Source organism: Triturus cristatus, chromosome 6, assembly GCF_964204655.1.
Source record: "Triturus cristatus chromosome 6, aTriCri1.1, whole genome shotgun sequence".
NCBI classification, from domain to species: Eukaryota; Metazoa; Chordata; class Amphibia; order Caudata; family Salamandridae; genus Triturus; species Triturus cristatus.
In genome coordinates, this window is record NC_140589.1 from 338,590,539 (window position 1) to 338,605,441 (window position 14,903).

Genomic DNA, 14,903 nt, shown 5'->3' on the forward strand with positions numbered 1-14,903 from the left:
TGTGCAACATGAAACTTAGAAAAATGCAAATAAGTGCATTTTTCTAAGTTTTCGCAAATTACCATGAAGTCCAGCTTCATGGTAATTTGCTCACGCTAATAGCGAAATCGCTATTTTTAAAACTGTAATGCATTGCATTTAAGGAATCTCAATTAGGGATTCCTTAAATGCAATCGCTATTTAAGGAATCGCTATTTTGAGATTCCTTAAATAGCGATTTGTGCATTTGGGATGATGCATCCCAAATGCAAAAATACCGGTCGCAAAGGGGCAGATTCTGAGAATCTGCCCGTTTGCGACCGGTTTTGTGCTTGATGCATGTGCCTGTTAAGGCTTTAATTTGCAGGACTAAGCCACCTCTAGTTATAAAAACACTTTGGGCCAGATGTAGGAAGTCAAACAGCGACCGCAAGCGCCGAAATTCGCAGAATTTCAGCCTTTGCGATTGCAATTTGGCTTTGAGCAACGTAGGTAAGATTAAACCCTACTCGCAAAATAAGGAATCACAAAAATTGCGATTCCTTATTTTGCGATTGCATTTAAGGAATTGCAAATTGCGATTCCTTATTTGCAATGTAAGTAGCACAAAAGAAAGTGCACTTTGGCCTTAAGGAATCGCTAATTACCACCAACTTCAAATTGGTGGTAATTAGCGATTTCCTTTAAAAAAGCACTTTTTTGCTTTTTTTAAAGTGCCATGTGGCACACATTCATGCCCTTAGGGCATGTATGTGCACCACATGTGCACACATGCACATTTCAGGGGTGCAACAGGGTGTCCTTTTGGAACCCTTGCACCCTTGAAATTACGCCCAGAATTTGCGAGTGCCTCTTGGTTACTCCCAAATTGCGGGCACAAATCCTATTCCTCAAGGAATACCATCCCATTCATTCCTATGGGCCTCTTGGCCCATAGGAATGAATGGGGTGGTATTCCTTGATTGCGAATCTCAATTTGCGATTTGCAATTAAGGAATCGCAAATATTTTTGCGATTCCTACCTACATTCAATTTAGCGAGTCCTTAATAGCGATTCGGTAAAAATCGCTATTAAGGACTCACTAAATTGAATTTACCTACATCTGGCTCTTAGTGAATCAGGCCCCTGGAGAAGAAACATCAACAACACTAAAGCATTGTTAGATTGAAGACCCGAGGATTGTGTGACACATCACAAGAATATTGCCTAAAAAAATCAGGGTTAGTAAGAAGAGGGACAATGTGAAAACGGGAACAGAGTGTAACATGCTTTTTTTCATTTAAAAATTGTACCTAATTTTGTTTTGGAAGGAAACGTACCAGAACTGAGGTATTGCTTTTTATCTGGTTTCTGCATTTATTAGTGTTGCTTATCAAAGAACGTTGCATATAACTTTTTAGATCGTATCTATCAACATTTACAGAAAGGGGTTACATAAACACGAGTTGATGGTCAATAATAGTTTGGGTAGGAGACATGCATGCCGACAGTAGCTCATCAAGCATATTTACAATTAATTATACTTACATTGTGGTGGTAGTCACTGCTTAGTTTAGCAAGGGAAGGGTTTTAGTGTGGAGAAAAGACTGAGGATTCAAGGGCGCATGTGTTATGGGCTTGTTTGAATTACTAGAGGTTACATGGTTCTAAGATAGTTTGACATTTCCATGTTCATTGTTATAAGTTAATAATAACCATCACAATATTTTACAACAAATACAGGGTAATAAAACATTTTGCAATAAAATACGTCGCTTTTCTTATTTATCAGTTTCTTTGACGTGTATGTTGAGATTTCAAGGATATGAGATATTAAAACCTTTGGCATCTCAAACAAATTATTATTTCATTTCCTTTCGATTGTGGCCCATAGCTTTCAGCTAAGTTGTTATAAAGTGGCACGTGCATCAGAATAAGAATTTCTTATAATTTTAAATTGTGCAAGGTACTAGAGCCCTAAGTTTTATTTAAAAAGTTAGTTTGAAATTGTGTTTAGGAGAAGAAAAACAACTTGAACCTCAAGAAGGCACATGTTAGGAGTATAGTTCGAATTTGGTTGGCAGATTGCCATCCTTGCACTCGGAAGTTATATACTTCTTGGATGACAATCTAAAGATTCTGTAGAAGCTTGCTTTTTGTTCATGGTTCAATCCCTCAAATGAAGTACAAGGCTTGAATGTGCCACGGCTTGTAAACAATTCACACATGCAACTTCCTCATGTTGCATCGATAAATGCTCATTAACACACTGAAGCGTGCCCTATTGGCTTTTCCAGTGCAGGGGCAAACATACCAAAAAAGGATTGTTTCTGACAACAAGCATGATAATGGAGCGTACTTTTCAGATGTAAAATAGTCCCTCGTGCATTCCAATGGAAGCACTTACTGTAATGTGGAATGATACACCAAATAGCTAACAGGATGAAGAGCGAGGGAAATACTCCTGTAGGTGCAACCAAAGCCCATTTTATGTGCATTTCAAATAATTGGTAATAGTATACCTGGCAGACAGTTGTGGTGGCCCATTAGATGTAAATAAAAAAAAGGTTGTATCACTGTGCCAGGGAAGAAAAAATGCTAGCCATTTTATTCTGCTGAAGGAAGATGAAGAGGGAAATGACATGGAATAGAGAAGGTGTGAGCATAAACCAGGTGAAGACATGTTATATAGGATCCCTAAAGACCCCCTTCCTTGCTGCTTGATCTGCATGTTTATGATCACTGTGTGAGGGAGGAATAAAGGGGCAGGGCGCGATACATAGCATAAAAATGTGGATGAATCGCCATTAACAAACAAGTGTTTTCCATGGGTGATCCACACATCATAGGTAAGTCGAGCCTTGCACATTGTAATGCATTCTCATGGTGTAAGAGCATAGTTCAACATCTCCCTTGTTGGCAACAAACCTTACTCAATTGTACATGCTATCTGCACACATCTTTACTGAATGAGAAAGTAGTCCTGGAATACAATGATATATAAAATGTAATACAATGTATACAGACATCATATATTTAAAGGGTTATCTTAAAAACAGATCTCTTACCAGTGTAGATAGCGAATGAAAATCCTTCAGATGTTCTGATGCATTTTCACTATGTATTGTTATGTCACTTGAATCCGAAGCAGGTGTTAGTGGTCTCATCTTTAAAATGTCACCTTTATGTGACCTTTGGCCCCAGGAGCTCATGCAAACCAGCGCTTCAACTGCTTCAAAGTCATTTTGCTCCAAGGTGCTACACGTAGACCTCTCGCTGTCATGACGCTTTCTTTCCATTATAGATTCACAAATATCCATGAGTTCAACCTTTGGAGAAGCAAATAACTTAGTTATGAACAGATATCAATACCACATATGTTTTAATACCACAATGACAATTAACAGTGTGATTGGGGCTTATTAGAGGTGGGTGACCACACCACATCTAACAAAAAATCAGGGGATATCCTTCTGCACTCTTCCACACTTCTTTAAGGGACCGCCCTGAAATAATGGACAGACACAGCCAGCAAAAATGTGCCACATTTTCTGGTAGACAAGTGGATGATCACTGGTTATGTGAGCTTTGGAAGATGGACGAATGGAATGGGCTGGGAGTCTGGCGACAGGAATCGCATAGATGACAGAACTTACCCTATGGCCTATGCCACCATGACACAGGATTTATGTCACGTTTTTTTCCAAATGAAGCAGCTCCCACAACGTATTTCAAAGTTTACTCCACGCTCTTTAGCCTCTCATAAATAAGAGTCAGGCTCAAGTGTCACATTATATAGAACACGTCACATAACCAGCAACACCAAACTCACACACTAGCCAATCGTCGGGCAATGGACTCTGCGAAAGAAACGTCACAACCTTAAGGAAGCCGCCACTAGAAGCAATAACACGGCACAGTATAGATCAGAGATAACAATATGCACGAGATGTCTTTCGCTATAAGAATAAATCGAAAGGTTTCCTATGTACGATTTTAAAACGTGTTGCAGCGCGTTCAGGTCAGGCCAGCATAGTCCACAGTGCTGGAGCGCCGACGCCATTCTTCAGCCGGATTGTGCCTGTACCGCATTAGGAACCTGGGCAGCGGTTCATGTCCTCGGATGAACTGGCGCGTTTACAGCATTATTAGGACAAGTGAGACGGGAAGCTGCATAAGCGCACAGCTTGGACTGCTGGCCCAACGGATAAGAGACACAAACAGTCTGGTTTAGCAGCCTAGTTTGCGGGACCAGCACTTACCAGCGTGAGTTCAATACTTCAAAGCCCTCATTACGAGTGGAGCAGAGTAATTCCAATTATTTCCCTACCCTAGAATCACCATGACCGGGGGCCCCGATAATTCAAAGGGCAGGAAAATAACAAGAATTACAAGTTTTTAAGTAATAACGTGGAAATTGGATACACCATGCTGAGACCCACATTTCTCCAATAATCCAACCGGAGACTGCCCACTGGTAGCAGGTGAAATCTCCAGCGTGTTACCACTCGCTATGGTTGATCCAGTTAAACGTATAATTTCTAATGGGACAAGTAACTGCACTCAGTACCAGGATCCAACAGAAATAATGGGCCATTTCTGATGAGGGCCATAATGGGGGCGTGTTGGGGAAAAATACATGTAATTGGTCATTCTTACCAGGGTAAACCTGATGGATATTCAAGGCATGAGTAATTATCACCTGCCCCAGCATCTCACTTCTGAAAAGTCCTGATGAGGGAATTTAATTCCTAGATACTAGTGCATCTCACACCTGGGAGCTTCTGATAGGACTTCTGAGGTGTAGGTATTCTCGTCTCTCTCTAAATCTCCCATCTGGGTGGACCTGGTCAGAGTATTTGAGGCCTCAGCAATTTTCAGATATCTCTCCATCTTTCATTTAGACGGAGTTCTCAAGGGTATTTGGGACCTGAGTAATCCTTTGTCAGCCCTGAGTATCAGATTTAGGCTGAATTGATCAAGTTATCTGAGGTATGATTAATTTCACAGAAGCCTCTGTGTCTCACATCCTGGTGGGCCAGACAGGGATGACTTTCTCCATAGTCAATCAAAAGTTATGAAATGTGTGGTTGTGCACAGATTAATAGCACTGGGAACCTAGTTCTGCCCAGTACAGCTTTTGCAGGAATGTTCCACTTACGGGATGGATGCACACAGCAACATCTAATGGATTATGCTCGGAAAATGATACAAAAAATCACAACCATGCTATGTTTAGGCTCATTTGCATGCTCAAGGACTGAGTAGTTTTTAAACAACAGTGATTCACCTCCACTTGTAGATTCACTTTCCCTATGTAAGCATGGGCCTACAACTTCTCCATTCAAAAACAACTGCCAAAGGTGATGTCGGACGCTCTTAATTGAAGTGTAGTTTCGACTGATTTTGTATTGGACGTTAATGCTTGCTGTTTGGATTATATAAATGGAAATCACTCTAAGGATGAAAACAAATCGGTTCGCTTCTATTACCCACTTGAACATGCAAAACTATGATGAGGATAACTCACAAGGACGCCAAACTGCACACTGTCTGGTGAAGAGGAAGTGACATCACACACTCTTTTACCACCAGTGACATCACAGAACTGTCCACCTTGCCCACCCTGAACTCCTCAGCAGCCTCCTATTTGCTAATGAAAGAATAGAAATTACAGTAAGAGGGCAATGAAGAGTCCTGCTTGTTACTCTATGTTGCTCCTGCATTTATCACCATGAGACCAGGGGTTGCAAGTCAGGGTTAACAGAGGCTACCCATAATTGTGCTATACAATTGAAAGGATCAAACCTTGAATTTTAACTGCAATGTCCAAAAAAAGATCTTTTAGATGGAGGATGATATCTACATATTATACCAACCGTAGGTACCCTAATTGCCTACATCTTGCCTCACCCCGCCCCCCGCTTGCGTCGTAACATCTCCACCTACTTTGACCCAGTTCTGCTCAACAAAGCCCTGCCCTCTTATTACTAAACCTATTCGTGCAAACTACATCTAGGGTCACTGTCCACCCGCGACTCTTTCCCCTCAGGACCCAGCCTATTGCAGCAATCCTACGGGGTCTCGAATAGGAAGAGGGCGTGCAGCTACCGCCCACTCCAAATATAGCTCAAGCACGACGTCACGTATGAAAATAGCCACGCGAGGAGCGCGTGCGCTGCGGCGACGGGGCGAATGGAGAGGGCGCTGCCCCAGTGACACAACAGCACCTGCACCGCCAACAAGACTCACAAAAAAGCGCTAGCGTCATTTGCATTAAACGGTACAGTAACAAAATCATTGTAGTATGACAGGCGGTTTGCGCGCGAGATGGAACACTACAGTTGAGAGTTTTTAAGCTGTTCAAAAGTGTTTTCCTGGAGTTCCCACGCTGAATATGCAGTGAGCACGCGCCAACCACCCTTCGCTTCATGAGCCGCCTTGGGGAAACTTGGCATCCCCCAATCGTATCATTTATGCAAACGTACTGGGCACAGGTAACTATGTAAGCGGGATAAAACACAACCACAGGGTGGAGACTCAATATTATGGCTCAGTTAGTTTAAGACTATTTTCAGATAACGATGGCAGTAGAGGGTACCACCATGCATAAGAATACTTTAATGCAGGCCATGTACACATCTTACATAACGCCTGTTGTGTTCTCATTTCTAATGTAACCTGTTGCCACGACCCAACACCCACTGCTGCAATGATGCTACCACCACATCCTATGCACCACTCGATATCTTTAAACAATACTCCCATGTTCAGAAAATAAACACAGCAAGACACACGTTCTCGTACACAAGGTAGGCGATAATAGAGCTGAGACATGCATAGTGAGGATGAACTGGTGTGGTGTCACTGTCATGCCTGGTGTCAATGGGTTAAATGCGGCGCTACGGTCTGCTACATGCAGATATGAAATTAGGTTACTAGTTGAAGTGTCGTTTTTCGGGGCGGTTGGCATTGGGCTGTGATAGACTAGGATTTTGTTTCAAAGGTGGCAATGGGCTCTAAAATACAAAGAGGCACTTGTTGGTGTGATGCAAGTCTGAGATGTCATCCGCTTATAATATGGACGGGACACTGGGTTGTCAGGTCCATGAATGCATTGAGGCACTTGGCTGTGACATACAAGGTGGCACTTCGCTGTACGATGGCAATGCTCAGCGAGATGCGCTGTGCCAGTGATTGTGGATCTGTCGGGCGTGTGGTAGTGATGGCACTGTAGGGTGTGTGTGGTAGTGGTTGCACTGAGTGCTGATATAAAAGAAATGTAGGGGAGGAAGGGGCACTGGACTGTGGGATGAATGGTGTGTGAATGGGAGCACAGGGTGAGCTAGGGCGGTGGAAGGATGTCTAGGATGGAGATACAGCGTCTCTGGGGTTGGCAGGTGGGATGGTGGCTCGGTACTCACAGAAGGCGAATCGTCCATGGCTGCAGAGGGGGTCGCGCACAGCACAAAGAAACAAAGGAGTTGCCCGCCCCAGCCAGGCTGAACATCAGCAATAACAACCGTGCCCTCAGCATGCAGGGTTGGACCTCCTCCCTGTACCAAGAAACCCGAGGAGGCGAGGCTAAGGCGCAGAGAGGAGGAGAAAGCGGTCGGAGAGGGAAAACAAAACACACATCACTGCATTGACCGGTCGGAGATATTCCACCAATGAGAGCGCCTATCTTCCAGTCGCTAACCAATGAGAGAGCTGACTGGCGCGTGCTCCAGGCGTGAATACAGCGTGGTTGCAGGAAGCCTGGAGCGTGCACCAGAAACGACGTCACTGTCGAGGCGGGCGGCTGAGTCTGCAAGTAGAGTGGGGCTGAACTCGGTGAACCGCTAGCCTGGAAACTAGGGGAAAGGTGGCGGGGCGGGGAGCGCGTGTCAGTTACTCAGGCTCCGCCCCGCTCCTGCCCTCCGGCACGATGCCAGAGACTGGGGAATGCCCTGTACCGAGGCTCCAGTTGCAACACATCAACAGAGAAGAAGTAGGCGTCGCCAACACACCCCGAAAACTGGTGGAGATAAACACCGTGGGGGTGGGGCGGCGGTGGAGGTCTCTAGCGGCGCCGGTGTATGGTCTAGGTTTACTGGGACATTATTTGTACAAATGTTCTACCCGCTACGCGTTGCTGGTTCTAATAAAGATCGCTTTTGTGAGGACTATCGGTTGAAAGTTTTAGAATTAAAATAAGAATAATGTTTGCGCCATGGCACAAACCCCGCTCTGGTGTGGGAGGGGAGGTGCGTTTGAGGCCTTTGGAGGAAATGTTATAGCAATGGCGGGTGGTATTTGGCAAGACTAAATACTACTGACACAGAAGCGTGTGCAAAAAAGACCACTGTCACGAGGCAGATATGCATCACATATAAAAACCTTATCAAAGCTATACAAAGTAGAATTTGGACCTCACTAGTACATTGCACTCCTGCACAACCCTTAGGGCTTAGGGTGACTGTTAGACATGGCACCATTGGCGTGAGTCTCCCTTCCGTTTTATCACTGTGCCTCCTCTGTTTTTTCTGGTAATAGATGCTCTGGGCGCTGCGCCACTGCCATTCAGTGCCGCAGCGCGGATGCTCCCTTTATATAGATGACATATAGATTGGTGTAGCCCTGATTGGCTTATTTGGTCTACCTGTTAGTCCCTAGTAATGTGGCCTGTTTGTGCCCAGGGCTGGTAACCCAAGTGCTGCTGGTGGACCTGCAGCGCTGATTTGCGCCACCCACAGAAGCAGCTTGTAAAGTATGTCTCAGGCCTGCCACTGCAGTGTGCATGTGCATTCTAGAACTGCCATCTTGGCTGTGAAGTGCACCCACTTCCCAGGCCCTGAACCTTCCCTTGGCATCATGTAAGCCACCTCTATGGTACAGCGGCGTCACTATGGGGGTGCGGGGGGTGCGGACCGCACCGGGTGACACCCTCACATGGGGTGACACCAACAGGGCCGGTGTGCGCAGAGCAACCTAACCTTTTAGGAGGAGGAGCCTGTGCGCAGTGCGCACCGTCTCCCCTCCTTTCTTTTATTTGCTTCCCTGTGAAATGGATCCAAAAAAGAAAATCACTTTTGCTGGTAATCAATGTCTATTTTTCTGACATTTAATTCCAAAGTGCAGTATCGAGAATAAAAGTTTAAAAATATGAAAAAGAAATAACTAAATAAAGTAAGGCAGAGTGGTAGCAAACTGGCCAGATTGATTTTATTCACACCCAAACACATTAGCGCCACTTTTACAGAGTTTGCCAGTGAAGCGCTATTTTTGTTGTCTTGGCTTTGTTTTCCCTGGGCTTGGAACTAGTGCACCAATCCTGGAGGTACTGCAATGTGAGGATTGAAAAACAAAATTTGTACTGCTGCTCTGTATCTAGGGATGTTGTATTTTTTTACCATACTGCTTATGTTTTGTAAGGATATAAGCAATGGCCATTGAAATGGGTCCATTCAGGGCCCTGTTGTCATGTCCTTAACTTTTCAGGCAAAAGCACTCACTGATTTCTGTACAGTGAGTGTAAAAGCGTTAAGGTAACCATGTTGTTCCTGCTTACATTTCACATGGTTTGCAAAATTTTGCATTCCCTATGATAGTTTGCTTTTTCCAGGATGCTGTCACTTTTTTTTGTAGGCCACATATTGCTCTTGCCCAGTGCGTAATTTAAATTGAGCCGCATCCAGGTTTATAGCTGGCAACAATTGGGTTGTAGTTGAAGGCAGCCTGAGTTTTTCTCAGTGGGGCAGTATGGTGTTCAGTGGGGGAGAGGATGTGGCACTATGGCCAGAGCTGCTGAATTTGGAACTGGGGAACCAGGTTCAGCCTTAATAACCAGTCCGCCAGACCACTCTCCTGAGAGAGCACTATCTCATGCTAGACCTTAGAAGGCTTCGCAAGACATTAGAAGCCCCGGTGTCGTAGCACCAGCAGGTGGACCCTAGCATGACAAGTGTAGGTTAACCTTCAAGGCTTGTCCACCACTATTCATACTGAAGTTCATCTCCAGTCTTGCGGGCAGGCCTATGAAGCAGTACACCCTAGAACAATGACCCTGTCACTGAGATCACAGGACCCTTGAGAAGGGCCAGCTCTAGGGCGGTGCAACCGGTGTGACCGCACCAGGTGCTCACTTTAGGTGGAGGCATCATTTTTGCAAGTATATTATGGTTTTAACCCCTTCAGTGCCACGCCCTTTCCCCCTCCTGTGCCGGGCATTGTATTAGCGGGCGGGGTCCATGACGAGATAGTCTCGTCATGGGCACAGCGCAACCGCGCTCCATGACGAAACTATCTCGTCATGGGCATAGAAGAGGTTAAAAGCGCTTGCTGCCTCCTTCCTGGCCTCCAGTAATTTTCGGTAAAAATAAAAATGTCATGATGACTGGTGATTAATGTTCTTCCTAGAGAGAGATCGGAATTTTGTCTAATGGAAGATTTGACTCATGGAAAGGTAGCTCAGAGGGTTAATGTACCTGCTGCAAAGAACATGTACCATGCAGATCACAAAGTGCACATAATGTAAATAGGCCAGTGGGCTACTGCTTTTGTCAGAGAGATCCTCTTGTTACTTGCAGTTTAGAAGTTAAAATCCTAGCATAGAACAGTGAGCTATTAACTGTCATCTACTCCGTAGCAACACAAGTCACATTTTTTATTAACTTTTGATACGTTTGAGCTACAAACAATTTATTAGTTTAAATGGTCAGATCATGCTACAGATCTTGCATTATGAGGCAAATATGGCAGAGCCATTATTATTTAGAAAACATTTGCAAACTAGGATTTTTAGCCATTCATGTTTGAACTGCTGTTTTGGAAAAGGGAGAAGTGCTGATGACAGAAACTCCATGGCTCGGAGACAAATGGCTTGTGCTTCCACATGTTATCATATTTGGGGACATTCTGTGATTAGAAGCATATCCCACTTTGTGAACACATTTTACTGTCAATAACTCATTATAACCTTAAATAATCATGTGTATCCATTGGTTGATAAAACTGGGCAGTGAAACCAAACAAATAGAAAAAATTGGGATGTTTGCGCATTCTGGCCACGCCTCTGGCTCTGCCCACTGATCCAATCCTTGGGTCATTCCTGCCCTCTGATTCTCCGCCCACAGTTCCCCTACTTTTTTCCCCCCACTTCGACCACTGATATATCGTTGCTGGATAGTGGGAACACCACACCAGTAAAAAGTACCATACCTATGATATTATAAATTACAATAAACTTTTGACTAGCAGGTAGCCCACTGTACAACCTGATTAATGAGTCAATCAATCAATCAAAAGTATCTTTATTCGGATATTAAAACATCCAGGAAAAGAACAATATATTTACACATATCATATACAATAATATGAGCAGTTCATCATAAAACGTTAAAATAAAACATATCTAATAGACCATTCCAAGATCACAGTAGCAGGGTTGGGCCTGAGCTTCGGACAAGATTACAAATTCATGGTTTTTATAAAGTGCAGGGTGCTAACAACTATAAAAATATGGGATACCAACACATTAACATTAATTAAAATGCATGATCGTAGTTTACATAAAAACAATCCATTTTAAAATAAGCCGTGGCCTAAATAAAAAAGAACTTCTTATAACATCCCAAGTACTCTAAACGTTGCAATACAACAATTGCAAGAAATCCACGTATTATCTCCTATACTGTGTACAACGTATAACAATCTTGCAGAGGAGCTTTAATCCATATGCCTCGACTGCAGTATCCAGCAAACAGAATGACTTACGCCTCCCTTCTAGATTTCCTCAATTTAGCTGCTAATCTTAAAAAATTTACAGTACAGAACAAGGTAAAAGGATCCGCGGAGAGTTTTAAGTATAAGAGTGCTACTCTAACTTGGGTGAATTTATTCACTCTTAGGATGGTTTTTAAAAAAAGAGCCCGCGGGTATTCATATAATGGACAAAAGAATACGAAATGGAGGGTATCCTGTGGAGATCCCAGATCGCAGCCACAGGGACCCTTTGAACCAATATCTTCCGTGAACCCTGCAGGAACAGCTAAAATGTGATGTAAAAGATCCAGTCTAAATCTGGTCATTAAAAATCTATCGTTTTTGTTATAGATCTGTGCCAGGTAGGGTTCTAATCCTACAACAGATTTTGTTAATATATGTGATCGCACTGACCCTTTCAGTATTTCGCTATCTTCCCGGGCGCAGGCTATCCGCCTCATGTATTCTGCTTTTATCGTGACTTTTAGCTGCGGCGTTAGGGACGTAGGTTCCTTAAAGTATCTTGCAAAACCCAGCCACTCCAGTTTATCCTTTACGTATTCAAGCCATGGTATCTTATGACCTTTGTCCCTGTTGATACAGTCTATTAATATTTCTCTACTTAGACTAGCTTCAGGGTTGGTCCAAATTTTAATCCAACACAATAATGGCTTAAGACTTAATCTGTCGGAGATATAGGGGAGCCCTAGCTCCTCGTGGATAATGTGGGCCGGGGTGCATTGAGGAACTTGCAAAATCCTCCTAAGAAACTTATTTTCCTCCAGTTGTATAGTGGAAATGTTTCTAAATCCCCAAACCTCACTCCCATACGTGATTTTGGAACAACAGATTGAATTGTATAAGTTCAATATTTCCATCACTGACCAACGACCTAGTCTCGTGGCTCGGTTCATGATTGAGCCCATTATACTCACATGCTGCTTGCATTTTTCTGTAATTAGTGTGGTAAAATTGAGGTGTTTATCGAAGATGATCCCTAAATAATTGAAAACCTCGACCTTCTCTAGTTTGTGACCCCCAATGTTAAAAACAAAATTCTTAGTTGGTCTTTTTCCTACTTCCATGATGTAGGATTTTGTTAGGTTAGGGGATAAATCTAGGTTTGCCATAAACTCACCGAAGCCATCGATAAGAGACTGCAGTCCCCTCCCTGTACGCGAGAGGAGTACTGCGTCATCCGCGTATAATAAGACAGGTATACTTCTATTTGCCACTCTCGGGCAAACAACTCCCAATGTTCTTAGAGCTTTATCCAAACCATTTATGTATAGTGTGAATAAAAAAGGCGCCAAAATGCAGCCTTGTCTCACACCCCCTGTGCAAGAAAAGTGGTCGGTGAGATTCCCCTCATTGCTATACCTAACCTGGGCTGTAGTATTCATGTGCAATGTTTTTAAAATGAATATCAAACTTAAGTCTACCCCTTGCACTCACCTTCGGCAAGGAACAAAAGATCTCCGCTAAAGAGCCCCATCTTTGGGTGCCCGTCGGGAATTGCAGCGCCGACCCGACGAGGAGCAAAACCCAGATGATGAAGCATGACACCTAGCTTGCTGGGTGTGTGAGGGTTTTAGTTCCACCAATGTGGGTTCCCCCATCCATCACATGCTATTAGCTCCCAGGCTAACTAGACATTATTCCCCACTTTGTCTCAATCCCAAGGACTAGTGTACTCTTCACACTACTGTACACCTAGAGGAACGGTATACCCTTCTCGCATAACTACTTCAGGGCCTGTATACTGGACCTCGTTAAATATAGCCCACCCGTTTTTATTTTTCCTTCGTTTGATTGTGATTTCTTGCGCGGTTGACAAACCGCAGGAACGTATTGAGGTTACCTACAGTGTCAACTAACGCTGATAGGCCCACTCCACAGCATACTAATCCTTCACGTCGGGTTAGTGGCCATTGTTCCCCATACTCCACACAATGGATGGAGAATTAGGGATTAGTTATGGCGAGGATGCAGTCACTGATATCCTTAGAACACCGTCACTCCTAGGAGCAGACGGCACAACAGCAAGCGTGTCCCACTCGGATGACTGGTCTAACTTAGTCTCCCTCAAAAAAGAATGGCTCAGAATAACGATGCACGGAGCAGTTATGACTGAGTATTTGAGGGCTAATATCGCCCCTAATGGACTGATCGTCAATATCTTCCCCAGATTATTTCTGGAGGATCCCCCATTCAAGAAGGATTGGTCCTCAGTCTCTTGGAAATGTACCCGTGATCTCCTAGTCCTTATAATCAATACTGCCAAAAGACTCGCTGATGCCTTGCTAATACGGATACAAGCCGCTGAGTCTACTATGAAATCGACAGTACCTAACAGCACCTTCAAAACCAAGTTGACTGAGATTAACTCAGAAATAACAGAGAATAGAGAGTATCTTCTCAAACAAAAGATAGCCAAACTGCAAAAGGATATCTCGAGATTTGACAAAGAAAAGATCTTCCCCTACCTGAAACCAGATTTCACACCTAATAGGAATAATTACTCCAGTGATGAGGAATCGAGTAACAATAGCAGGAGGGACTCCAATAATAGCAACTAGAGCTCTGGCAGTTGGGACACCCCGAACCAGAGAAGAAAGAACAATCGAACTTTCTATAATCGAGGGGAATCAATGTTCCCAGGTCCACCACAAACTCAATATTGGCAATATCCTATGTTTCCCCCGTGCCCTCCCCAATTCTACCCAGGAACCAACCCCCAACCTTTTTTAGGCAGAGGCTGGGGCAGAGGAAGAGGGCGAAGGCGAGGAACACAGCATGTCCAGTGGCAGGACCAAGTCCAGCCCCCGATGGAGACCCGGAGCCAACGCAGGGGCAGAAGGACCTAGTAATCAACCTGTCCGACAGACCACTCAACAATGTTGAGCTGCGAGTGATTCGAAAAGGACTGGGTTTTGTACCCACACCAAGGGTAGACAAATTCAGGGAAGCATGCGAACTGCACAGTTTCTTCAGAAAGATTCGCTTAAAAGCCTTTTTTCATAACGAATCTTCTATAGATGCAGAAAACACAGATACTGGGCTACATAATCCATCAACCTTCACCCCCAGCGCGGGCATGGTTCCCCCAGAAGTCCTAACCTTTGAAAAAGCGATACTCAAAGATCTGGCCTTGACACGAGATAGGTCCAATACTTTTCACAACCTCTCTAAAGAGGAAATG

General features: G+C 44.0%; 1 protein-coding gene across 1 annotated transcript in view; it reads right to left on the reverse strand.

Moving 5' to 3' along the window:
* Positions 1–7,537, reverse strand: part of KLF11 (KLF transcription factor 11) — a 32,911-nt gene extending 25,374 nt beyond the window's left edge. Inside the window, exons 1-2 of the mRNA XM_085610716.1 lie at positions 7,384–7,537; positions 3,028–3,288 (exon numbers count right to left, since the gene is read on the reverse strand). Coding sequence (XP_085466842.1) covers positions 3,028–3,288; positions 7,384–7,401 — 279 coding nt within the window. The 5' untranslated portion in view covers positions 7,402–7,537. The remainder of the gene's footprint in view (positions 1–3,027; positions 3,289–7,383) is intronic.
* Positions 7,538–14,903: the final 7,366 nt, after the last annotated feature.